Source organism: Lichenostomus cassidix, chromosome 4 (genome assembly GCF_008360975.1).
Source record: "Lichenostomus cassidix isolate B80296 chromosome 4, HeHo_3.0, whole genome shotgun sequence".
NCBI classification, from domain to species: Eukaryota; Metazoa; Chordata; class Aves; order Passeriformes; family Meliphagidae; genus Lichenostomus; species Lichenostomus cassidix.
Genome location: NC_139484.1, coordinates 42,784,006 through 42,811,979, shown reverse-complemented (window position 1 = coordinate 42,811,979; position 27,974 = coordinate 42,784,006). Strand labels below are relative to the sequence as shown.

The 27,974-nt window shown below is 34.6% G+C and overlaps 1 protein-coding gene and 1 long non-coding RNA gene across 3 annotated transcripts in view; one reads left to right on the top strand and one right to left on the bottom strand.

The window, feature by feature from the left end:
• The window catches only part of LOC146438337 (uncharacterized), a 333,685-nt gene that overhangs the window by 64,843 nt on the left and 240,868 nt on the right, over positions 1-27,974 (bottom strand). The window lies entirely within an intron of this gene.
• TUSC3 (tumor suppressor candidate 3) overlaps positions 1-27,974 on the top strand; it is a 120,744-nt gene that overhangs the window by 38,161 nt on the left and 54,609 nt on the right. The window contains exons 1-5 of one of the 2 annotated variants that reach the window (XM_085058880.1): positions 3,192-3,211; positions 9,605-9,774; positions 18,461-18,578; positions 20,911-21,051; positions 21,605-21,745. In XM_085058880.1, coding sequence (XP_084915006.1) covers positions 9,635-9,774; positions 18,461-18,578; positions 20,911-21,051; positions 21,605-21,745 — 540 coding nt within the window. In that variant the 5' untranslated portion in view covers positions 3,192-3,211; positions 9,605-9,634. Of the gene's footprint in view, positions 1-3,191; positions 3,212-9,604; positions 9,775-18,460; positions 18,579-20,910; positions 21,052-21,604; positions 21,746-27,974 lie in introns of those variants that run through there. The other variant, XM_085058879.1, reaches the window with a different exon arrangement.

Genomic DNA, 27,974 nt, shown 5'->3' with positions numbered 1-27,974 from the left:
ATTGTCAGGAGTTGCCCGGTGGTTAGGGGTAGCTGGTTGTTTTGTTTGGTTTTGGGGTTTGTTTGGGGTTTTTTGGTTTGTTTGGTAATTTGTTGTTGTTGTTTTGTTTATTTAGTGTTTGCATTTGTTTTGGTTTTTTTGGTGGGTTTTAATTTTTTTTTTTTTTTTAATTTTGTTTATTTGCTTGCCCTAAGGAACATAGTACATAAGTTATTTGAATTTGTCCCAGGGTAGCACATCCTCATTTAGGGTATATATGGTGTACCAGAACTACGTGCTCTGGTATGTACAAAACATATATGAGCAACCTGACTGTAGCACTTTCTTTTTTAATAGTTAAAGAGATTCAGCTGAAAAAATATTTTGCAATAAAGTTGAGAGGGAACAGTTGGTTATACAGCATTGTATGTAGACTGTCCAACTTCACAAATAGTGCTTGACAGTAAAGGAAAGACCTCATTTTTGAATTTTTAAAGACACTGTGAACTCTAGTTTTAGAATGAAGGAAAAAGGAGGAGAAATGGCTTGTGTCTTCCTGTAGTGTCAAACCCTTGCTCTTAGTGCAGAAATACCATTTCTTCAAATGAGCTAGATTAAATAAGGGTGCCTGCTGATTTCAGCAAACACTGAAGAAGTGAAGGGAAAATAATGGGATCAAAAGTTACTTATCTTTAAACATGAAGACTATGGTAATAATCGGTCAGAAATCAGTATACTTTGTAGCAAGGGACAGGTACACAAAGTATATATTAATTACTGAATGGCTTTCAGTAGTTAATTCCGAATTCTATACTGTAGATTTGAGCCAGGCTGCTGAATGCTGTGAGATGACTACTGCAGAAAGCTGCATTTAATAAAAAAATCCTTGGGGTCACGAAACTCAGAATGACAATATAAATAGCACGTAGTGTAAAAGGCTGGCTTTGTTAAGTTTAATTTTACCTAAAACTCAGAAATATTTGAGAATGGCAGGCCAAATGAATTAATATTAAACATCTTGATAATCTGTAGCTTTGAGATGTGTTCCCAGATTTAGAAAGAGTTTTGATTTGTGAAATAATAATTGTGAAATAATTGTGAAATTTGTGAAATAATAATTGTGTTTAGAGTTAACTTGAAGTATCTGCTTAAAAATCATAAAGTTAGCACTCTGAAAGGTATGGCTGAATCCAATTCCCAGGAATCTGAAGGTTTTGACTATTGGAAAATTTTGTAGTAATTTAGAATTAGGAGTTTGATCTTAATCAATTGAAATATATGTGTAGAATTAGTTTTTAACTTTTTGTACATAATTTTAATATTTAGCTGAAGATTTCTTCCCATCTTTAATCAAGAACTTTTGCAATATTTTTGCTAGGTCACTCTGAATTGTTTTCCACTGAGAGTAAACGGAGCTTTTTTAGCCTTTGTGTGTAACAGGTAGTCTTGGAATCATCCTGGATGTCCTATATTATGCTCTCCTGAGACTAATATCCTTCCAGTATAAAGGTGACCTAAGCAAAATGTACTTTGAGATTTAGCCGGTGCTTTTGTTGTAGAATCTTTTCTCTAATTCATAATTCATCCTTTTTATATTTCTCATTATGTTATTAATCACTTCCATGCTTATAAAGAAAAAAAAAGTAAAATAATAGGGGAAAAGCATATAGTTGTATAAGGCATCTTACCTAGGCTTATTTCTATAAAAATTATATGGTTTCACTTGTGTTTATGTAATGCAGCGCAGTAAGGATTATCTTTCCTGAAGTAAGCTGTGTGCTTGTTTACAGTACTAGACTCCTACTTTGTAATTCATATTGTTGATCTTATAGGCTTTATTTAAATTAGATTACTTGTATTTTTTAATGAATGTAAGTTATGAAGTTTGTGACAAATTAGGAAAATTTTGAAAAGTATTAAATAAAAAATGGTGAATTCCTTGTATTTTGAAATCAATTGTCAATTTTTGATTGTACTCAATGGAAATTGATGATCTTTGTAAAATTAGGTGGACAAAATACAGTCATGTAAACCATTATGGAGATAATTTTCAGTCTTGCATTTTCCACATTGCAAAAAATAAAAATGTTCAGCAAATGTCAGGTTCATATAATAAGAAATCAAACAGATTTTTCTGAAACTACTAATAGAACAACTTGTGGGCTAAAAAAAAAAACCAAAACAAAACCAAGCCACACAGTACTTTTAATTCTCTGTTCATTTATCTACTCAGCCTTAAAAGGACATTTTTATGTTTAATGCCACAAAATGTAGGCTATATTACATAAACATGAAAATCGGTGTCTCATTCCAAAAACCAAATCCTCAGTCACAGCTAAATGACTTTGAATCAATGGAGCATAATATTAAGTCGGTCATACTGTACGAGCTTACATGGCTTCTCAATTATGTTCAGGCAATGGCTTTTTGTAAATAAATAAATAATCTTAGAAGGGAAAAAGTATCCAATCAGATTTCTGTATATCTTAGTGGTTAGTAATATTTGCATTACTCATGCTTTTCTTTTGCTGCAGAGGAGGAATTGGAGAAAATATTTGCAGTACTGATAGTCATTCTTAATAGAAGAATTAGTTTATGACTGTATGGCTGCAGAATAATTTGTTGCTCAGTGGAATATTCAGATACTTCTGGAGTTCTCCATTAGGCCAAGGGTTGTGAATCAAGAAATTACAGTTTGTAACTTTGACATGACCCATGGCTTCTATTCCTGTTTGAAGACAAATTCAAAATAGGGAATTAGTATTTTTGATAAAGCTACTGATGCTGCATGCCTTAATTTGAAGAGGAATAAATTTTGACAAAACTGAAATATATTTTTTTTTCCCAGGTTTTAGAATAGCCTAGAAGATTTTAGAGAGAAGAGTGAAGAGGTAGACAGATCAAAGAAATTACCTTTCTTTCGCACTTTCAAGCCCATGAGCTATTTGAAATCTTGTTTGGAAGGCTTGTGCAGGAAAGTAGCCATCTATCTTCTCCCTTTTTAGTGTGTAGGAAATGTTATATTAAATTATCTAAATATATCCCATTATTGTGTGTTGAGTTTTACCCATGATAAAAATATTTTTTATATGTTCAAGGATACTGATATGTTGGTAGTGTAAATGACATTTATATGCAGGCATCAGGTGACCAAGGGACAAAAGAGGAATGAATGCCTGTAAGAACACTTTGAATGTTGATTCCATCATCTTTCTGCCACTAATGTAATGGGGTCGGTATCAGTAATTGCATATCTGTGACTGTTTATCAGACACATTTTTAGAGAAGCTAACTATTCTTAAAACATACTTCTGAAATGTGTTTATTAGTTCAGTTAGTTTCTCTGTACTATTATTCTTATATTGTGATAATGGCTGCAAGTTCCCCACACCCCTTTCTTAACGACTGTACTTGTCACCTATTGTCCTTCCTTCCCTACTCCACATAGTCCTAGCCACACCCCCAGTTTTCCCTATTGGTTCCTGTACCCTAACCCCACGTGGCCCTGGCCACTCCCTCGGGTTTCCCCTATTGGTTCCTGTACTCCTAACTCCGCCCCTGTACCTCCCCTGTACCCAGAGGTCACTGGGCCTGTGTGTTGTCCCTGCCCCTCTCTGTTTCCCTATAAAACCCCTTACCCTCCGCCATCTTGCCATCTATGCTCCACGTGTGTCTATGCACCACATGTGGCTGTGCATGTGAGGCCTTCGCCCTCGAGGCATCTCTGCCTCGGGGAGGTCGTTGGCCTCTGCTGCACCATGCGAATAAACATCTTCCATGGACACAACGCATAGACCCTCCTCGCCTCCTTTATCACCGCCGGTTGTGGAAGCAGACGAACCAGAGCTAGCCTTATGGCTCCCCGGCCGGTGAGAGCGCAGTGTCCAGCCCTGGGACAGAGGGTTTGGAGCACTGAGGCGCTGAACCGGGCTGGGTAGAGAAGCTCTAGGGTAAAGTCTGCTGCAACATCCTTTAAACCGCAACATTCTTACTGTAATTAAAGACTAAAATAGAGATTGTTAAAATAAATTGGAATTTAAGCTACTTTCATTAGATAGATTTATGAGATACTTTACATGGCTTATCAGTGCAACCTTGTTTTGTGGTTTGTTTTTTGTTTGGTTGGTTGGTTTTTTTTGCAGTGGGTGTTGTCCTGAAGTGATTGTGTACAAAGCTAACATTTCTTGGGAATTTGATGCACCTGAGAGAACAAAACAGAATTTTCGTCAAGGGTGGTTTTTCAATCTGCCTTAGCTAGTTTTGGTAAAATACACATAAAGGAAACATGGAAGTCAAGCCATCTTTTTTTTTTTTATTTTATTTGCAATATCATAATTCCAGAAATACTCCACAAAATCTGTAGTTAACTCATCTCCAGTAGCAAATGTAGTATCTCAAATCATTAGTTAGGAACTCCTTACTTTATTTCTTTTACTACAGAGACTGAAATTTGAGGTACTGGAAGGAATTTGAATTTTTTATCAGGAAAGGGGAATGACTTGGTAATAACCAATGCTTCAGCCTTATAAGTAGATTGAGTCCCAGGCTAATTTGTTTGAAGACTTTTCCTAGTTTAGGTATCTCATATTACAGCTTTTGACCTAATCTTTCTAGAGCTGAGGTCTTAAGTTCACATATTCAGAACAGTATTCAGCATTCTCTTACATCAGAAAGACCTGAAATCTCTTCTGAAACCTGAAAGATGCCAAGTGGTAGAGCTGGTGCATTTCAAATGGAAAGAGTCTAGTTTGAACACTGAAGCATTGAGTGATATCAATGGGATTTATTTTTTTTTCTTTTTTTTCAATAACCCCTTATGCCTTAAGTTACCTGTGTCAGGTTGTTGTAACTCAAGGCAAACTAAATAAAAGCAAGTCTAAAGAAGAAATCTTAAAAATGTCAGGGACATCCAACTGCACAGACAGAACAAGCAGCATTTAAGAAAAAATGTGTGGTGTTTTGTTTTTTGTTATTTGGTACCCTCTGTCCCCAACAGAGTTTTATTTGGGCCAAAAGAAATTTAGAAAATTTGGCCAAGAAAGATGAACCATCAGGTGATACAACATGTGTGTATACAGGGTGATCTGTGTTGTTTATGCTTTGTCTTATGGCACTGTGTCTTGGGAGAGTGAATTAGTAAAGCTGTGTTTTGAGTAGCTAATCTGCTAGTCACAGAATGAAAGGGAAAGCTTTTAGATGTCAAGCTCTATTGGGTTAAGAAGCACAGAGGAGATATGGGGGATCACTGGGAAGCAGTCCCTAGTAGGGAATTGCTTCTGGTGCAGATGCCAGAAGCTTGGCCTACCAGCATCTTTAGTTTCATAACTTGTCACACTGCTTTTTTACAGGTAGCATAGTTGTTTCACATCACTGGAAACCAAGCTCTACACCAGCTGAAATGTAACTTTTTTCTTTTGCTTTCTTCTTGATTCAATAATGGGGACAGCTGCAAATAGAAAAATATTTTGCTAGCCATAGGGATAAAGGAAGAATTATTTAGAAATGTTTTCCCAAGCAGCTTTTATTTCAGTGGGGAATGCTCATCTGCTTAACAGGATTGAGGACAATGCCAATGACCGTCACTATTTCAGGAGCAAAGACAATTTTCATAGGTGATCACTTTCTGAAGAAATCTCATTTTCTAAAAAACGAACAGCTTTACTTGTTGTGTAGGCAAGTTCCTGGATTTTGGATTTTCTCAATTAAATTTTTAAGGGTTATTAAGTTTTGTATTTTCAGTTGTTACAAAGTAGTGTAGGAGCAGCAAGTAATGTTCTAGTTATGTTTGTTTACAGAAATCAGCATTCATGTTGTTTCCACACATAGATCATACATATTCTTCTGTTCGGCTTGGAACATCAGCTAATGAAAACAAATAAATGATACATGGCTTTTTCACCCATCGATTTAATTTTCTCTATGTGTTAGTCTCTAGACTGTTATCTGTTGATGCTTTTGTAGTTATTTGCAACATCAAACCCAGAGATTTGTCAGATCTAGCCATTGTCTCCTACTTCTAGATTTTCTCTGGCAGAAGACTTTTCCTAAGGGGTGGAAAGAGGCATGTTAACAAAATTTGTGTAAATATCTAGAATCCTAATGGGAATTCACTTTGGTGACAGTTTTATGTAAGGTTTGTATAGTTGGACAGTAAATGATAAAAGAAAACATGTTCAGTTTCAATATCTTCACAGCAAGAACTCTTTGGGATAGATCATTGTCTTTTCTAACACTGCTTTCCAGGATATTAGTTAATTATTTTTATTAGGGTAATGTGGAGTATTTTGTCTTTTGGTTCTACATATTTTTCTGTCAATTTTTCTTCACTTTTCAACACTCATCTTTCACACAGGAGAAAATTCTTGACTGAGGTAGAGCTCATGCTTTTATTCAGCAATATGTTTTTCTGTTTTCTTTACTTTTATCCTAAAAAAGCCATACAAAAATTTCACAGATTTGGAATTATGAAATCCTTACGACTGGTCTGTTGGCTTTAGTATGCTTAAAACACATTTTCCCCTCCCCCTTGCCTGTTCACAGACTGGCCAGTTTTCTGAGTGTATTGTCTGTTAAGTGGGTGCCTTTTTGATCCAAAGCTGAAATAGACAGTTGGAATTTTGAAGTGTGCCATATTTTCTTAAGACTCCACTTTAAAGTCAAATGCATGGCTAAAATGGAAACTTTTATTTCTTAGACTTCATTATTAAATGAAATGAAGAAAAGGTTGATAACTTACTCAGCAGCATATATTGTGAAAATTCTTTGTAAATAACAACAATATCAGACCTTCGTCTCTCTAAAGACTCACAAGTCAGAAAGACTTCACTGTGAATCCTAGAGCTGTCAGTCCCGAGGTCTTTTCTATGAATTACTCTGCAAAAGAAGTCTTCTGGAATAAAGTGTACCAAAAAATTGGTAGCATATTGAAGTCAGTTACCTAAGTGTAGCCTATAGCAGAATGATTTATGATGCAAGTCACTATCTGCAATCTATTGAATAACTTTCTATTTGAAGAGATTTCTTCAGAATGCAGTAAAGCAAGTATATATATTGTACCTAATGACTACGCTCCTGAAGTATTAGCTTGATTTTAACTAGTATCATATACATACAAAGTTAGTTTAGTTACTAGCTTTTTACCTTGTGCATGTAGGAAAACAAATGTGAACAACAAATGATACAAGTAGTTGAGAGCATTGTAATGAATATTGCACAAGAGCTCTGGAAAGGTGACAAAGGCTGAATCTGAAGGAATCAATTATTTCTTTATTGGCAACTAGCTTCCAAGTAGAACTTGAACTGGGACTTTTCTGAGTGAGACTCATGCATGTAACTTTATTTTGTAGAAGCAAATTATGTAGCACTGATAGAGCTGGATTTTTTCCCTCTCTTTTTTTTCCTTTCTGGCAAGATCATGATTTTGCTTTCACACTCTTAATGCTATTTCATGGGTTTCTTTTCTTTGAATAAGGCTTATTCAGAAAAGTATTTGTTTTTCTTTACCAAGCAGGATATTATACATTATTCCTGTGTTAATATAAAAGTTCTGTCTTTTTATTAGTTCTCTCTGGTTTATCTTTTTGCTTGAGTTATGGAAGGTTTTGGATATACTAGTTCCCATCCTTTTTAGCTCCTTGTATTTTATTGTGCATTACTGGCTGGAGTGCCTGATGCAAAACAAGTGAATCTTTTGAAATGAATAAAGATTTAATGCAGGCACTGCTAATTGAAGGAAATCTTAAAAATGTGTAGGCTTCATTTTTATGTAATTTGCCTTCTGACTCCTTTTAAAGAAAAGAACTTGCATAATATCTTCTTGAAACAAAACCAACAGAAACATAAGTCTTTTAGCAGAAGAAATGTTATGGTATTAATCGAGTCATTGGTATTCTCATGATAAACGGAGTTGTAATCTCTTCTTCAACATTCATGATTACAAATATCAGCTAAATTCTGAGAACAGGAACAAAAACCTAAAGGTTTTTTTGAAGGGTCAAGTAAATGCTAGTGTTTCAGAACTGTTCATGATTCACACCCATCAAAGCTTCTTTTGGACTCAAGCCTTCTGATGGCCTGTGCCTACGGGGCACAGCCCCTAAGGGGCTCTGATAATTTTGAAGATGGAAGATCTGACAGGCAAAATACAATTTGTCTTTATCCTTGCAGTTCATTCCTTCCTTCCTGTCATATATCTACTCTCATTTATAGCATTACTGATTTGTGAAAATATTACTAGATGACCTAATTTTTCTATTTCATTCAATTTTTTAAAAAAGTCCTAGAAAAGCCACCTTGTCTCCTTGCTCAGTTGTTCTTGCATTGTATTTGACTTTTATCTTTGCCTTGCTTGTCATCATGCTCTCTTTTCTGAGAGTGTTCCCATTTCAAAATGTTTTCAAAGCTGGTTTGTTCTTCTCTTACACAGTGGAGCCTCATCACTTTGTAAACCCTTTCACTAATTTATATGTATTTTAAGAGAGGTCTTGCATCTTTAAGTTTTCTGAAGTTAGTTTCCTCTGTTTGTTTCCTTCCTCACTTTCTGTTCCTGTCAGTCTGCCCTCTTCTCTGTCCTTCTCATTTTCACTCAGTGCTCAGCTTCTGAGTTGTAATACTCCAGTTTTCTCCACTCTTTTTAAAATTTTTGTTTCATACAGGCAGCTTCCACAGGGCCAGTAATCAGGGAATTGAAGACTTAAACCAAGATAGATGCATTGATCCTGATAGCGCTGCATGCAGCAATCCACCTAGAGCATGGTCAGTACAACCTTGCTGAACCTAGGTAACTTAGGAAATAAAAGACTTTCTGCTGAGCAAGTGTGGAATCAGGCTTATTTGATTAAAAAAAAAAAAAAAGGAAAACCCAGATAGATTTTCATAGGAATAGTTAGATAAATAGGGCTGTCTTTTAATACGTCTCATAGCTTGCTTTTAAATCGTTCATGTGACGGAATGCTTTCAAGCAAAAGACAAGCAATACACAAACAGCTTTTTTTCTTATACAGTGGTATTTCACTCAAAATATTTTAGGCTTCTCAGTCTTGAGATCAGCTTAAAATGTTGATCTCATAATGGAATGATGGGCTTGTATTATGGCTCAGTCCTGTCTGTAGCAAAACATAAAACTTGCATTAATTTAAATTCAGTATAATACATTTGTAGGAAACTCTAAGCATAGTAACTATTTCTCTCTCTTTGTAGGTACAGTTTTCTTTCATCTTTATACTCACATGGCTGACAATATCCTGCTGTGATTTTTATTAAATAGAATAAATGTAACATAAGTCTGCATTTTCTAAAATATCAATTTTTAAAATGAAAGTCAAATGATTGAGGTACTGATAACTTCTATTTAGGCAGTGATCCTTACTCCTTTGCCTTTGGCAGCAACTTGTTTGATTTCATTTTATGTATCCTTTCTGTTTAAGACCACATTCAGTTGTTCTTTTAAATACTTAAGATCTTGTCGGCTACACGAAGGACTAAATTGTGCTATAAGCTGAACTGTGCTACATACAGCTATATATAACTTCCATCTTGAGTCCAGTGGAATTCGGAGGGTGCAAAGGCAGAATATAGCACTTAAATTTTAAGCTTAAATGTTCCTCATCCTTGTCCTCAATTACAGAATCTATTGGCAGAGAAAGTGGAACAGCTGATGGAGTGGAGCTCAAGGCGTTCAGTCGTCCGCATGAATGGAGATAAATTCCGAAGATTTGTGAAGGCTCCGCCTCGTAACTACTCTGTGATAGTGATGTTCACTGCTCTCCAGCCACAGCGGCAGTGCTCTGTTTGCAGGTAATTTATACCGTAGTGATAGTTCTCATCGTCCTGACCACAGTTTTCAAGTGAATGTTTGATTCAATGTGCAATATGCCAAGTAGGGTTTTTCTTTGCGTGGGATAGATGCTCACCAGTCAACAGGCTCATGTGTTTGTTACAGCATCTTTTCAACTGTCATTTAATCGATATGTCACATTTTAGAATTCTTCCAGATTTTGGTTTTTTTGTAAATTGCAGTTGAGTAAAGTGTACACAACTGAGGAATACTTTCTCTTGAAGAAATCAGCTTTATTTTATTATCAGTTAACTATGATCTTTCCATAAACATTTTGTGACAAAAGTGATTCATTACTGATTTTTTCAGTCAAGAGATGTCCAAGGCTCTGATGCAGATGTGACTTACCCTCTGATTTCATAGCTTTGGACAGTTCTTACATGGAAGAACATTTTGACATGAGGTCATACTTACTGTGGAATACTGTCTGTCACTGCAATTTGATATGTTCTGGTAGTTCTATTCATAATATGTATTAGAGTGCCTCTGGTAGTCTTCTAAGTTCAAGATCTCTCTCTGCAAGTTCCTAGTACAATGTGTTAATACAAAAATGACTAATGATAGGGAAATAGGGCCAAGACACTGAAAGGTAGTCATGCACTTAATTACCTCACTAAATCAGAAACTGTGCTAATAAAACCTTCTTCAGTCAAAATATGCATTAGAAATTACTGTGTTTAGCACTAAATGGGATTATTGAGCAGGGAGCTCTAAACGCTATTTAAATAGGCAAAAGCAAAACACTTTGTAGGATGAGAAATACATAAGCTACATATGAGGAAATACTATTTCTTATTTTTAAATATGTTCATTTTAAACTATATACAAAGTTGGTAAATGTAGCAGTATGTTAGATTTCTGATGTGTTGGAATGTGACATTTATAACTGAAATTTTAACTTGGGCATCTGTAGTTGTATATGGTTTTTATTAGATTTTTGGGGTTTATAACTTAATTTTCTGTCATCAAAGTCAGTTGGTCAGCTTTGAGCGAGAGTATATAAATTGTCTTTCTGTGACTTCACCATCCATATATGAACTGTGAAGCTGAAGGATTAGCTACAGAAGTTTTCCAACATTCTTCAGTCAAACTAATTTTTAGTTCAACACTTTTTTTGCCGCCATTTCTTCTTTGTGTTGCCAGAGTTCAACTTCAGGAGATGATACAGGAGTTGAAAGTTTACCATATTTTTTTATATAATTCTTTATTTTCCTACTTAGTGGATAAAGCTACAGGAGATGCACCAAATTCAGCTTTATAAGGGATCATTGTATTTGTCATTATAATGGCCACGGCAAATTCTTGCCCTGTTCTATGTACAGGTCTTTCGTAGGCCATGTAAAACAACATAAATATTGCTGTTATTAAGGGATTTAATTTTGCTTGCAAGTATATATTGTTTACTGTGCTGAAAAAGAGCTTAGAAACTTCATCTTAGAAAAGACCAGACTAGACATCTTGTACAGAAGCAACTGAAAATCTTTAGGCATAAAATGAAGGGAAAATCAGCATGCTACATTCAGTTGGGCTTGTTTAAATAAATGTAAAGTTGCGATCCACTTGTTCATGTGAAATAAAAGGAATTTAATGAGGTTGATCATACTGCCCATAAAACCATTATCAGGAAAATCGACATTTCCAAATCAATGGCTAATTAATGGACAGGAGCACTGAAAGGATATATAGAACTGAAATGCATGCATTACTTGATTGTTAGCTATTCACTAGCCACTTTGCCTAAAGGAAAAATAGATTTTTTAACTTAATCTGCAATGTTCTGTGAAGATGGTCTTGTCCAAGATTTAAGTTAACTGCTACTTATCAAAATATTTTCAGAATAATTGCATAGAAAAAAAAAAATCAATGTCACACTTCAAATGTGAAGAAGCACCTAGGCTGAAATCTTTGAATAACTTTGTCACAAGAATGAGAACTTTTTTTCTCTCTAAAAATTGAGTATGCTGGGTTTATGCACCTCAGGACTATAAAAAGAAAAAGTAAAAATTGTCCTTTCCTTTTGGTGTCCAGATTTGACACTTCTATATTTTATGTTTTCTATGATATAGTGGAAAGCTGACCAATTTGTCTCAGATAATCTAAGGATTTTCTCTGTGCAGCAAGGAGGATGTTATAACATCAGTCACACAAATCACATGATTTGTGAAAGTATGTGGAAATTATATCAACTTACTCTTAAAATGCTGCATACAAAGAAGTCTTTGGGACTCTAGATATTTGGATAAAGCTTTTGTATGTAAAAAATACCATTTCAGTCAATCCTGTCTGAATCAATCTAGTCCTAACACATGAGGGCTTCTGGAAACCAGCAGCTTATGTATACATATTAGTAGAGGGTCTAGTCATGCTTCTGGAGTTTTTTTCAAAGAAATTTTGTCTTTATTCTAAATCAGAATATGGAGTAAAATTCTTTCATCTAGCTTTGTGGACAAGCAAGTTCTAATTTTCTGATCCAAAAGAGTACTGAAAGCCATGTCATGCCTTCATAACTGTGTTAGTGGCAGCATAAATGCCAGTTTTCCTGTTGACACAATTATTTAAGTTCAATATGACATGGCTGGTGTTGGGAGATGAAGTAACGCTAACAGATTAGATATTCAATGAGCTCTTAAATGGGGGGTGGAATGTATTTCTAATGGGTTAGGATGGGGTTTTTCTCTATACATGTTTGGAAATGTGTTTGATTAAACCATTTTGGTTCCAGGAAATTAAACTTGGTGTGTTTTAATTGACTTTACCTGTTATTGCTGTTCTTGGTATACTCTTCAACAGCACGCTGGAAGCAAATACTAAAAGGCCCCTTCATGTACTGTGATGATGAATTGGTTTGGATGAGCAGTCAGAAATAATCTAACTCTAAACAGTTACTCCTCAGGATGTAAGAACAGCTTCCCTTTTCTCTTTGTCCTTAGGTCTTCATACAACTAGATAGCTAATCTCTGTTACCCACATCAGTCACACTCCTGAAAAAAATGACTTGTATATGTAATAAGGAGAAAATACTACGTTCACTGTGACAGGGATATCTTTACAGGGATGGAGACAGTTTCTCAGCCTGTACTTTGTACTGCATACAGGCAAATGGTAACTACTGGACTAACTTGAATGCATTTTTGGGTGAAAATTTCCTGCCAGCTTGTGTGCCTTTCATCTTCTTGCATCTCACAATCTGCTCCCACATTTTATTATCACCACATTTTTCTAAAGTGATCAGCACCTTTTTACCAGTCAGAATTCAGTGACCCTCCTGCTTCTCTTGATTATTAGTGTTTTGATTTTCAGCTGCAAAAGAGCTGATCAAGCCTGCTGATGGGGACTGCTCGTCTTCATCTTCCATTGTTATAATTAACTCCTTTTTTGTTTTTTGCTGTACATCTGCTCACTCCATAAACACATTATATGAGGTCTTTAATTTTACTTTCTAAATTCTGCTTCTCTTACCTGATTGGCAGAAGCAACCATCTCTGCTTTGAATGTATGTGAATATCAGAGGTATTTTGTTTGTTTCCAAACAGTCCACATTTTTCTCTGGTTCATTTTTCAAATTCATTGCTGGGGTATTTTCGTTTTGAAAGTGATCTCTGGGTCAGAGAAATGAGACTGGTCATTTGAGCTTTTCCCCAACAGCTGAAGCCCATGAACAAAAAGATGCATATTTTGTGTTGATTTTTTTCTTAGTGTCCCTTGAAAAGGTGAAAGATGCTGTGTTTCAGTGGATAGGCTCTTTACTTCAACCTGTGCCACTAGTTTGTTATAAGATAATGGTTACAACATGTAAATTAGACATATACATCTCTCTGTGAATTTACAGCTGCTTGAAACAAACAGATTTTTTTTTCATACTTTCTATGCATGTTTATGCCAGTGAATTCCCAAATGTTTCCTTTAAAGAGGTAGCTGAGCCTGTTTGAATCATTGCAAATCAAGATTGAAGCCTAAAATTAGCATCATAAATGATCAGGACAAAAATAGGGAAATGCAACAGAGAAAGACTATAACAATGGCAGATAACCATTTGTGAAGACAAACTTGTAAGCTGCACAAGGTGAAAACTGTTTTGTTTCAGTCCTGGATGACATTTAGTAGTATTTTACAGTGGAAGTAACAAACTTGCTTTCAGATTGTTGGGAAACACAGTTTTGCAAAGACTGTGCAAAGAGGATTTATGAAGAAAGATAGAAGTGGCTGGTAATGCAGAGGAGTTTGGGTAGCCAGTAATTTTCTTCACCCTGTGTTGACCAGACTGTTTCATTTTTAAAAGCATTAGAAGTTTTGTTATATTGAAAGGAACACTGATTAGCAGAAGCTCTGTGTGTGTGTGTGTGTGTGTCTGTGTCTGTGTGTATAAATACACATGTATATATAAATATACCTATAAAGTATATAGAAAAAAACATATATAAGATATCAGGGAGATGGGTCAATTTTTTGGGTGTGGCACATGTTTTTTAAAAACTACTTTGGTTTAATCTGAGTGACAAGACTGAATTCTGTTAGAAATTATTAATAACATCTTTTGGAACAAGCTTGTAGTTACTGCAGAAAGCATGCTGCAGATTGAGCTCAAAGTTAACTCTTTTGAAGCTATTCCTTCTTGCAAGATTATCTAAATGGTAGTTTATAATTTAACATACAGTTTGTGTATTTTTAAGTTTTGAGCTTAATGTTGCAGTATGTGTTTCGTAAAGGGCTTTGTAACTTCTGTTGACTCTGTGCTTGGAAGAAAGGAAATGGCAAAATATATGAGAAGAGATTCCAATACTTTTATTAACATCTACCCTATCAATGGGACCTCCAAGAGAAGGTTTCTAATCCTGGACAAAGAAGAATTTTGTTGGTTTCCCTGCTTGAAAAAATCTCAGAAAAGAGATACATTTTCAAGTAGCTGATCCAAGAGTAGTTTAACAGCAAAAAGAATTGTGACAGTCAAGGATCATCATCCGAAAGAAGAAACAGGATCCTTAGTCTTTCAGTTTTTTGCTGGCTGATCAAGAGTAGGTAGTGAGAAAATCATTGACAGGTCTCTTAAATGTAGTCAGAGAGAATTATCATTTGAACTTCTGTTCAATGAAGGAATAGGAAATTTGGAAGGAGCTGTTAAAAGTTCTGCAATTGCTTTTCCTGTACACTTCAGGATCTTGATGGAAGTATTGATGAGTCCTGCTTAACAAGGCAGTAATTTTATACTTGGATCATAAGGGGCTTCTTATTTTTCCTGTGATCACTTTTTTTTTTATTTTTTTACTTTGCAGCTTCTACAAAAGAGGACCTCATAGCTTCTTTTCATCTGCAGAATATTGAAAATTTCATGGGATGCTGTAAATAGAATAGCATGGATTTTAGCTTGCTTTCCCCTTTTGTAGATACATAGATTGCAAAACCTGTGTGGTTATCAATAGGTGTTTATACACTGTTGTGTTTAGTGAATTTTCTGGATACATTTGTAGATTTTTCAGTGTTTTTCACCAAAACATTATGAGTAGCCCTAAGCAAAATCAAATAAACATTCTGAATTTATTGTCTTCTTGACACTGAGAAGATGTCAAAATATGCATTTAGCCCCTTGTTCCTTTAGTTTTGGGGAGCACCATTCCAAAAAAAAGCCAAAAGTTGTTTAGGAAGTAAATTGTGTCAATGATCACAGTTTACTTTTAACAGATGGATACGAATGGGAAGGTAACCTGGTAGTATATTCTGTGCCAACTGTATATTTGTGTAAGTATTATATATAGTGTGTCAGAAAATAATGCTTTACTGCTTTCTGTGTCAAATAATTCCACACGCTTTTATACTTTTCCTAACATCCAGTTTGTGTTTTCCTTACTATAATGTCAGACCAACAGACTAAAATTAATGTCATTAAATATAGCTCAAGTTATACAAATCTGATTAACTGCCATAGACACCCACGTAATTAATCTTTTTAAATAAAACTTTTAATATTTCATGAGTACCTCTTGCGTAATGGAAGAATTTCTGTAGAGCATTTGCTTAGCAGCTTACTTTCCAGTATATTGAATTTTCTGATTAAATCCAGTCATAGAATTCCCTTTTGATCTGGCCACTATTTTCTGGCAGCTGGTCAATATTACTGTTTTTGTTAGCTGCTGTGTTGCTATTAAGATGAAATTCTAAAGAGGTGACTACAGCAACAATAACATTCAAATCTTCCCCATCTATCAAAAAATCCTGTCAAGAAAAAAAGCAGTGCTAACATTATATTATGCTGTTGAGTTCAGACCAAGTTTAGTTCTTTGCTTTTATGCCTTTGTGGTTTTTCATGTAATTATTCTAGTAATTTTTTACAATGAACATTACTTCCTAGAAACAAACTGATAGAATGAGTATGAACCAATTATAGAGATAGGTAGATAAAAAGTTGACCGTTGATGTTGTCCATTGTTCATTGAAGACTGAATTTTTTCAGTCAAGTGCTTACAGTTTTTACTGTTACTGTGTCTGGAAAGGAATGAAACAATGCTACAAAAAGTTACTAATGTGATTGTATCAGCACTGTATCAATTGGAAATTATATTTTGGAGAGTAGGGTGATCTTCAGTCCTGTGTGTGGTAATCCTTTAACTTTGTATTCCTGCTGCTCCTTATTTCACTCTTCTCCACACCCTTCAGGAGCTTCTATGAGGATGCATCATAGAATGGTTTGCTATTTTAAGTGTGAAGATGAAATTGTGCTTTGAGTCTGTTACAGAAAATGCAGCGTTTTGCAAAATAATACTTTATACCCATTAATTCAAAGTAGTTCAAAGGTGCAAAATGCGTGGAGATCAGTGGGAACAAGAATCCTCTCAAATAGTGGGGCCATAAGTGGAGTATCTGAATTTCCCAGAAATTCAGATACTCGACTGTTTCATCACAAATGAAAGGTAGATAAAGAAGAATGATGGCATCAAGATGAACTGATTTTCATCTTGTTCTTATAATAAAACTGGTTCAGTTTTCATATAGCAGGTTTAACAGAAGAGTGCAGTACAGATATTGTTTAAGATTTTACAGCATTCCTTTGATGTTGTCTGACTGCCCTCTTCAGGAGGACAATGAATATGTTAGTCTGCTTAGTGATAATATCTAGAAATAACCATTCTAATGTCTAAATTGCTCCTTTCTTTTTTTTTTTTTTCTTAAATTGCAAACTGCCCATTGATTAAGTGTGTTAAGTAGCAAATTTTACAGAGTCAGGTCATAAGGGTGAGAGCTGAGTTTTATTGTGCTTCATGTTATTTAGTTCTTTGTGGGAGTAAGAGATCACGAACTTTCATTTTAAGTCTTGGGGTTTTATGATACTTTTTTTTTCATGTACACTAGATTTCTTAATACAGTAGAACGAGGCTGAAGTTTGTATGCAATATATTTCATGGCTAAGATTGATCTCAGTTATGAAGAAATGGCAAAGGTCCTATGATATCTGTGGTCCTGTAATGCTTGTTCCCTTCTTTGCTGTCTCATACATGTTTAGTGCAGAGTTATTCCTGCAATAAACAGATTTTTGCATTTACAACTTCTAAATAGTATTCTGCACCATCAAACACATAGAACTGTTTTTCTAGAAACAATGGTTTTAAGAAAGCTGCAGAACACTTTTATTTATACTACTTCTGTATCTTACCATATGCAAAGATGAGTTGTCAAGTGGTAAAACCCTGGTTTGGACTCTACAGTGGATGTGGTTAAATAGTAATATGGAAATTAGCAAAGGAGTCTGTCTAAATCAGAAAGTATTGCAAGCATTCTTTCATTTTGTTTTGTTTTCCCCTGAATTGTTGGTTGGTATAGATTTGTCCTGTGGGAGAACCTGTGGTTTTATGTCACTGTGTGTTTAGAGGATGTCTCTGCTGGTATTACTCTCCTGGAATTCCCTTTGTCTTTCCCTTCCTCTTGGTGCAGTCAGGGCAAAGTTGTTTTGATTTGTGTTCTCAGTTGTTTTTTGGTGGGTTTTTTGTTTGGTTGGTTGGTTGTGTGGGAGGAGATTTGGTAGCAAATCACCTTCTACTTATGATAGAAAAGCTTACTTATATGTTGTACAAAATTAGCACATTTAAAACAACTTTTAGACAATAATATGGAGTTTAATATGCTACTTATAAGCGTACTGTTTATTCAGTTAGGATCATTTCCCCAGTGCTAAGCAGTTTCTTTGGCTATCTTTCTATGGCTCTGCTATTTTAGGAAGATACTCCATTCACAGCCCTGTGTTGTTTGTCGCCTAGTTTCAGAATTTCTTATGTGTAGCTGTTTCTGGCAAGTGCATCCTGATATCACACTCAAGGGCCACATAAGCATATCCTTTCATGCATCTGTTAGCAGATTTATGTGACACTTGCCACTCAGACCAGTCCTATTTACTGAGACTTTTAAATATGGAAAACATTATTTTTTCTTAATATCTTCTTGGGATTTCTCTTGTATAGTTTAACTTAAGACATTTCTAATTTTGGAGATGACAAGTTTGAAGCAAAGAGTTGCATAACTAGCTGAAACTTTCTAATTGATAGTTATGGGTATTGAGAATGATACTGCAAGTGTAATTCATTTAACCATTGCAGCTGATTATAGAATATTTTTTGCACGCGAATGGCATATGGATGTACATTTGTTTCTTTTCCTTAACAGGCAAGCTAATGAGGAATATCAAGTGCTGGCTAATTCATGGCGCTATTCATCTGCATTTTCAAACAAACTGTTTTTCACAATAGTGGATTATGATGAAGGGGCAGATGTTTTTCAGCAGGTAAATGTTGAATACTGTAAAGCAGTGTTAATTTTTAGAACTACATGTCAGTTTGTCAAATAATACAAGATACATGATTTTCTGTATGTAGGTGTGTACCTCTGTGTTTTGTATAAGATTTCTTCCTGGTTAAAAACACAGCAGTTTCTGTGACATCAGTGAAGACACATTCTACCACTAACCACTTCTAGAATTTCCCAAGGGTAGTTTATAGTCTCTGTTTATAGATTACATTATATATATATATATATATATATATACATATATATATATGCAACTTTTTTCCCAAACAATTGTTTAGGACATTTTTTAGAATTGAGCACATTGTAAATAACATTTTTATTTAAAGATTTCCTTTATTTTTCTCTTTAGGGAAAAGAAAGTGCTTCAGTAAAAGAGCCTTTTAATTGCTTTTATTTAATACAGTATTCTTCAAAATATTTAGTGTGGAAGTTCTTCAGGGAAAAGAGAAGAGACTGGTTTACATTTGATATATTGGCTATGAAGAGTGAAAGTTGGAGAGTAGTTTAAGGTCTCCTCCAAAATTGAGAAGTCAAGAAAAAATGCATTCCTTGAAAATGAATACTAAATACTGACATGCTCATCTTTGATATTTACCCATTCACTGAAGCTAAAAATGCAGATTAAGAGGACTGTAGAACTTTGAAGTTATCTGTATATTTTAAATGGCTTTTGATGAATTATGTGACTTAAAATGTTCAGGTGAAAAGATTAATATTTATTTTTAAAATACTTATTTTAAAAAGTTTAATTAATGTGTTTAATAAATGTTTTTACTTCCAATTGAAATTATGGAATGCATTGTGTAAAGAATGGCTATTATTGGCTTAAAATTTTGCTTTAAAAATTAAAGTTTTTTTGCTATATAAATTAAAGACTTTATAAAAATTTGTATTATGGTAACCTGCATGGTTATAATACTACGAAATATTTTGTTTTATCTTGCCTTAGGCCAATCAACACATGTTTGAAGAGTCCAGTTCAGCTTATTCCTAGTGTAACAGGGCACAGATTCAGTTTATTTCAAATGGTTGCATTGAAAGTCATGTTTACATTGAGACAAAATTAAACATAAATATGTAAGGAGGTTTTTTAAGAGACACTAATGACTATTTTAGAGGTGTCATTTGAGGGAAATGCATTTCTGACTTTACATTTATGTGTGCAAAGTCATGTAAAACTGATGCCATAGCAAAAAAAACCCCAAAAAGTAATGTGATCTTGATTTTTTTCAGCTTTTGCCATGTTTATAGAGAAATAATAAAGCAGTTCCAGATCAGCTGCCTCCAACCTTTTACAATATCAGCCTGTTTCTGTATCTTATAAAATGTATTATTTAACTATTTCACATTTGTCTTAGCCTTTCTTGGAATATTTTTTATTTCCAAATCATTTCAGTAAAGAAGAGGGCTATTTTTTTGCTTTGATGGAAAATACTTTAATAGTTGGTAATTCCTATTGGTAAATTTAATTCTGTACTTGATTCAACATAAATTTTTATTGATGTGATATGAAATTCGTTTTTCAAGACTGAAACAAGCTTACTTTTTTAATTTAAGAGCTCCAAATTGCACCACCTTTAAGTACTACCCCTGATTTTATGTTATTTCTCTTTTTTTCAAGTGCTTTATTGCACAATTTCTGAGATGGCCTGAATATGGGAGAATTTCATTCAGTGAGATTGTATTTTCCTATACCGCCTTGCAAATTTGAAGTCAAAATTTCAAGTGGCAAATGTATATGGAGATCTATTTGTTTATCACCTTTGAGGATTTTTTATATACTGTGAATAGTTCCAGTGACATCAACATATGAATTGGCAGTAATTTCTAGGACAAGTTACGTAGTTTAAGCTAGTTATCCAGGCCTTTTTGGATACAAAAAAAGGCTAACCACTAGTGTGGTTAGTCTGTCTTGTAGCCAGTGCAAACAGTGTCAAGCTACTTTGTTCCCTTAGAATTATTACCTAAAATACTTTAATAGATTGGATGGGTGCAGGGCCTTTGTTTTACCAATTACAGGAAAGATCTTACAGTGTGTGAGAACTTGAAAGCATATGATACTCTTACATACAAAAGTTTGTGGGTGAAACGCTCTGAATAATTAAACATCCTGAAGAAACTACTGGAAGGAATATTCTGAGCACTCTTTTTGGAGGACTGTGTATGAGGATGTTTTAAAAAATGTCATGTATGGAGGCAAGTAATATTTTTATGCTAATTAGATTTGTGTTATTGAGGATATTGTGCTGTTGTATTTTGAGGACAGAGTTACTAATTTTTTTTTCCTGCTGTTTTTCCTGGGCTTGTAGCTGAATATGAACTCTGCTCCGACTTTCATGCATTTTCCTCCGAAAGGTAAACCCAAGAGAGCTGACACATTTGACCTGCAGAGAATCGGATTTGCAGCTGAACAGCTAGCTAAATGGATAGCTGACAGAACAGATGTTCATGTAAGTCTTTCAACAATTTTAAAAGTTGAAGCCAACTGTATCTTTGTAGTTTGAGACAGGCTGATATAAATTCCATCTTTTCTTAACAATTTTTTTTGTCAAGTGAAGGTTCCACAACACATTGAACAAAATAACATTCTTGGTACTTGTGGAAACTTCTGCAGTCTGCAGATTATATACTTGCTTTGTTAAATTTTATGTAGCCTTATTCAGGATAAAAACAAGCAGTAATAATTAGTTAATAAATAAAATGTGCTTTGCAAAGCTGTATACAAAACACATAGATTTGAAGGTAACTGCTTTTAATTCAGACACAACCTGCAAATCTGTTGAAGAAATAATGTTTCAGAGTTGGACAGTTCAAAATTATGCATTATTTTTTTTTCACAGTATGTGCTAATTAAAGAAAGTACTATTTTTTCTTATTTAAGTATATTTAGGGGTTAGTCTTGCTGACTCTGAAATGAGATGTCAGGTGCTCCATTATGTTTATATGGAAGATGATCTGTATGTAAGCATTAATTACAATCTGTATTTGCGTTTATCCTTCCAGATTAGAGTGTTCAGGCCTCCTAACTATTCTGGTACCATTGCACTGGCTCTTCTGGTATCTCTTGTTGGTGGCTTGTTATATCTGAGAAGAAATAATCTAGAATTCATCTACAACAAAACTGGCTGGGCCATGGCAGCTCTGGTATGCAGATTTTCCTTACTAATATGCTTTTTAATAATTTCTTATTTTAGCATATATGTTTTCATTACTTGCATGGTAAATTAAAAACCATAGCATTAGTATACTCTTCAGAATGATACTGTCAGAAAAAGATTCATAATCCAGATTTTGGGTCTAATTCTCATAAGCAGGGAGTATCAGAGTTACTATGAGTGACTCACTGAAAATTAGCAAATTCTCTGATACCTGCCGCTTTTTATTTGAACTTTAATATGAAAATATTTCCAATAATTGTTACTGATGTTTACGGCTATGGTTCAACTTTCCCTTTTTTGATAAAATCAATAATGTTGATCAATTGGTTTAGTGTAGATATTCATTTCAGACTGTATCATTTCAGAGTAATGAAAGATTGAGAAAAAAAAAAAAGGTTAATATGTTTGTAAGGCAATAATAAAATATCTGGGAAACAAAAAAAAAAAGGGAATTCTTTCCAAAACTGGTTTCAGTAGAATTGAATTTAACATTCTACTGTTAACCTAAATGAGAATAGGATGATCTTAGTATTAGCTCTAAGGAAAGACTACATCTAACCAAGTCTGTTTGAAATATTAGTCAACTAAATCCTCAAAACCATAAATAATGAATTAAGGCTTAATTTGTTTAATAGTTTATTGCAGTGTGTTTATTTACATGGTAGTTTTCAAATAACTGAGTTAACTGGTGAAAAATGTGGGCTGTGCAACTTAGCTGTGTCCGTTTTAAACAGGAAATAGTATTCAAGGATGGCAGATGACAGTTAGAGTGTGTCAGCAATCACTCATTTCTCTGCCATCACTATGACTGACAGAAGAGGAAAAATCTGAGGAGCAGCATCCAAGGCTTAATTTTCAGGGACATGGCATCAGAAGCATGGTTACCAACATTAGAATAGTGTTTGTAATTATTGGGTCAAATCCAATATTTTACTTCACTAGCAATTATATTAATTGAGAACAGTACTTTAAAAAATTTGGCCATGTGTTTTTTACAATTTAAGTCAAGCTTTTATTCTTTTGCCATTTAAATTATTATTTATTCCCGTGTTAATTTTAAGGACTTTTTCTCAACTTGTATCAATATGAATTAACCTTTCTTGAAAGGACATGGCTAGAATTGTAGATGGAATATGAGATTTATTTGTACATCAGCATTCATATTTTATTTCTCATCTAGGCTCCCTTTCCCAGGAAAGCTTGCACCAGATGGTCTTTTGAGGTCTCTTTCAACCTGGGCTATTCCATAGTTCTGTGTATTTTACCTCTGCTAGAATTAGGTTACTGATATATGATAAAAATGGTTTTTCCTTTTGAAAGCCATATCAGATTAATGGTTTGCTATTCTGCCCTGATTCAACAATATGAGAAGATACCTTTTTTTGTGGTGCTGACAGGCCTTTGACAGCCTTTATCACATAAAGTTCAAAGATAAAATCACCTAGTATCTCATGAGCTCTAATTTTTATATCTAGATTATTAATAAGATCTTAAGGAAAGCTCTTTGTTCAGAATTCATTAATATTTGGCATTAATCTTGAATAATGGCTACTGATAATGCTGTTTTCTCTCATGCGCTGTCATAGCTTTTCCTACTAGTGTATATGGCTTCTTTGTTTAAGCAGTTTGTTAATCTACACCATACATTGAGGAAGGAATAAAGAACAAGTTTTCAAATAAAACATCATTAAGACTAGATTTCAAGTAGAATGAAGTTTCCTTTTGATCTAGAGAGCCAGGGTCAGAATGTCTTCTTTGTTCCAGGATGTCATTTGGAATATCCTGAGATCTAGCACAGAGTTTTGACATTTCTCTTCCAAAGTCTATCGTATTTAGTTCCATGTGTTTTTCTAGGGTACCATTATTTTTCAATGATAATACTTTTTAAAGACGCTCACCAGAAAGCTCACAGTTGATATATATCAGTCTTAACTTTTTTTGGATTCCTGATCTTTAGTAATAACCTGAGTAAAACAATAATTATCACACCAAAATAGATACTTGTGTCTAAAATCAAATGAAGATACATAATCAGTGGTATTTCCTTTGTTTAACCATGCACTGTATCTCTGTAGACAGCAATTTTATCTCAATTTCATACCTCAGATTCCAGATGAAAAGTTTAATGTTTGGATGTTTTGGGAATTTGTAGCTTTTGTCTTGCAGAGTTTAAAAATGAGTTCTTCAAATCATAGAATCATTCTATTACAAGCTGCATTCAGTAAATACTGAAGATGTAATTAAATTCATAATTAAATTGAGAAAATTACCACATCAATTCTTTCTTAGAATATTTGCTGTTCTCTTTAGCAGCAGTTCAACAGTTTGCATCTGAACATAACCGAAGTGTAGTGTAGAAAACTTATAATGACATTCAGCTGAACCCCTGAGGACAGGTCCAAATATAATAAAATATTTTAATAAATGTATTAATGTCATTCAGTACTTGCTGATTGTATTGACAAGCAAGTACCAAAATGGCATTAATGCTTCCTAATACTATTTCCTGTAAAATTCTGTTTACTTTAAATATTAATAGCACTTAAAAGATATTTAGAAAATGATCTTATATATGAAAGTATATTGTAATTAATCATGGCATTGAGCCAGTGCTTTACTCTTTTAATTTTTATTGTTCTTCTGAATTCACAATGTAGTAAAAGCCCCATACCCTGTAAAGTGGTTTAGCAAAGATCATCCCATTACCAGAAGTCCATATAGTTTTATTCAGATCTACATGGTTACATACTAGTTAATTTTATAACTTCTTTTTGGTGGAATCAGCAGGGAGTCCAGATTGCAGGGTCTTGGACAGATGACCTCAGTTAATGACTAAAATATGTTATGATTTAGAGAAGAAAATGGGCAGTCACTAATATAATCATTTTATTCATTATTGAGTAGTTATGTTCTCTTACTTAGTGCTTTTTTTTCTACCAGTAAAACTTAGAGCTTCTTTTTTGATAAAAGCTCATTAAAAGGAAAAAATTGTAAGATGGTGTGTAGTTAAGGAGAAAAAGCAATGCCTAGTAATTTTTTTTATGACAGGTATAAATAAGTAATAAATATTTAATGCTAAATAATTATATTCTTCATGAGTATTTTTTACTCTTTGAACTTTCAAAACCAAATTAAACAGAGAAAGCCTGGCAAGATGAATAAAAACTGTCGGAAGCCCACATTTTCGACAGAAGTATTGATAATTATTTTGTTCCTTATCAGATGGTATAGAACTGAGAAAGTACAAAAGCACTTTTCTATAAGCTGTAGATTTGGGGTTTAAATCCTTTTTGGGAGATGGTGTACTGCTAGGTAGCTATTATTCATTAAACATACTGAAAATAATTTTTTTTATTTTCAGCTGAAACTTTTCATAGAGATTATGGAATTCAGTGACTGAAAACTGTATCACTGCAAACAGAGAACTCTGTTTTCTTTTTCTTGTTTTTTTTAGAGCTTCTTAGTTTGCTTTGAACAGTTTTTATGTTCCCAAATGTTAAAAAAGAAGTGGATACTTTTTATTTAAATTGAAAATGTAGGGTGCCTCTCTGCCTGATTGAATGAGCTGTTAATAAAAATTAGAAGAAAATTCTCAGCATAAAGAGCCTGTGCTGTTTTTACTGAGGATCCCAGAAATGTTAACTGAGCTTTTATTCAATAACTCCATTGATATAAAAATGTTGCGTCTCATAGACAATATTTCCAGTGCTGTTTTAGAAGAATATTTAGGAATTTAATAGTTTTGATAGACTTTCAAGAAGCAAGACCACAGCTTTCATCTCACATGTTGATTCCAATGCCAGCTCACACAAGACCATTGAATTGGTTTTGTCCTCAACATTAGATTGTGCAACAGCAATATTTGTGGTTTCATCTCCTCCTTGAAGCACTGCAGGCTCTGGTAGTATCTTGTATGCCTTAGGCATTTTCACTTGCAACATTACCCAGAAGACTTTTAGAATGGCACTGAGTCACAGTACATACTATCCCAAAAGATGCCTTTTGAAATCACATGCAAAATTTATCCCTTAGATTATCTTGGTCTTAAATTCAAATTCTGCTATTTGTCTATGGATATTTTCCTCTCTGACATGCCAACACAAAGATGAGGAAGGACTTCAGTCCTTTGGTATTTGTAGAGTCCTGTCCTTTCATGCTGATAACAAGAAGCAATTCGGACTCTCTTCAGGACATTTTGTTCTTAAGCAGAGAGAAAAAAAGGTCAGGCAGTATAAACTAGGCAAGCTTCTAACAGTTTAGATAACGAATTGCTTCATTTTAGGCAACAGTACTTGTGCTGAGAGTTTCTGATCTGTAGGCTAGAATGTCTTTTGATAGCATTTTCTTTACCAGGCTGCCACTGTTATTTTGTCCATGTAATTTTCAGTTTTATTTTATGTGTATGTTTCAGATTTGCCTATGTACCTGTGGAATCAGGAAAGACAAAATCTGTGCTGTGAGTAGAAGGCAGCTGCCTAGGAGTTAACTCTATTGGGGAAAATATGATAGGTCACTTGAATGAGGAGACAAAGCGTGTGTTTAGTTGTTGCGGTTTAGGAGGATGTTACAGCAGACTTTACCCTAGAGCTTCTCTACCCAGCCCGGTTCAGCGCCTCAGTGCTCCAAACCCTCTGTCCCAGGGCTGGACACTGCGCTCTCACCGGCCAGGGAGCCATAAGGCTAGCTCTGGTTCATCTGCTTCCACAACCGGCGGTGATAAAGGAGGCGAGGAGGGTCTATGCGTTGTGTCCATGGAAGATGTTTATTCGCATGGTGCAGCAGAGGCCAACGACCTCCCCGAGGCAGAGATGCCTCGAGGGCGAAGGCCTCACATGCTCAGCACATGTGGAGCATAAACACACGTGGAGCATAGACAGCAAGATGGCGGAGGGTAAGGGGTTTTATAGGGAAACAGAGAGGGGCAGGGACAGCACACAGGCCCAGTGACCTCTGGGTACAGGGGAGGTACAGGGGCGGAGTTAGGAGTACAGGAACCAATAGGGGAAACCCGAGGGAGTGGCCAGGGCCACGTGGGGTTAGGGTACAGGAACCAATAGGGAAAACTGGGGGCGTGGCTAGGACTATGTGGAGTAGGGAAGGCAGGACAATAGGTGACAAGTACAGTCGTTAAGAAAGGGGTGTGGGGAACTTGCAGCTATTATCATAATATTTAGTGTTCTCATAACAGTTAATGAGTATGAGAAATGTGTTCTATGCTGGTACACTCCCCAGTACTTGTGCTACATAGTATATTCATCATCAGTTATTGGTCTAAAGGAGCTTGGAGAGTATTATGGCTACCAGTGACTTTTTCCTCCCTTCCTGGAAATGAGGATAAAAAAGTTAATGTGCTTTATTCAAAGATACATATAGAAAAACTCAGGTTCCTCTGTGTGACTAGGTAGGTGTCTCAAAAGAACATCAATAAATTCTGATTGCTAATTTCCTTTTCTTCCTGTAGTTAGAGGTTTTACAGATGCATGGTTAAAGATACAGAAATCCATTCTCTTTGCTTCTGTTGTACTCTGTCCTTTAATTATATATCTCTTGCTGAAGAGTCTAATAAGATGGATTTAGAAATTGCGTACAGATCTCGTATCATAAGAGCCTTCATTGAGTACAAAAGCAAAGCTAAATTGGATAAGAAAGGATTATATTTCTTTAAAATAATAATTCTGAAATTGTTAGAACTTACATATACAGAACAACATAGAAATTAAGTGCAGAACTAGCTGCCATGTTTTTTATTGAAACTGTGCTTGAATTTAACTATATTCATAAATTAATCTAAAATTTCATTATTTTTCTTAAATTAGAAAGTGTTTTTCCATGTTCTTGGGTCTAAACTTGCAAAGAAATCTAATTATTTGCTTTGTAGAGTATCTGCTAATAGGAAGTTTCTCTTCAAAATGCCTACCAAATGACTTTTTAAGTCTCTAGCAGTTTTGTTTAATGGACTGACAGATTGTTAAACAAAATTTATGCCTTTGAGAAAGGGATGTATTAAACACAAATAAATAATTTGAAAAAGTTTACAAGACCAAGTCATTAATGACTATGGTGTTTGTCATGCATATTCTACAGTATGATCTCTAGAATTAAGGTCTGTTTTCAGTTGTCATGCATCCCTAACCTAACTTCACTTTTTTTTTCCATAGGGAATTTCCAACTTTTCCAACAATTCAACCATTGCTATTTGTCATAGCTAAAATGAA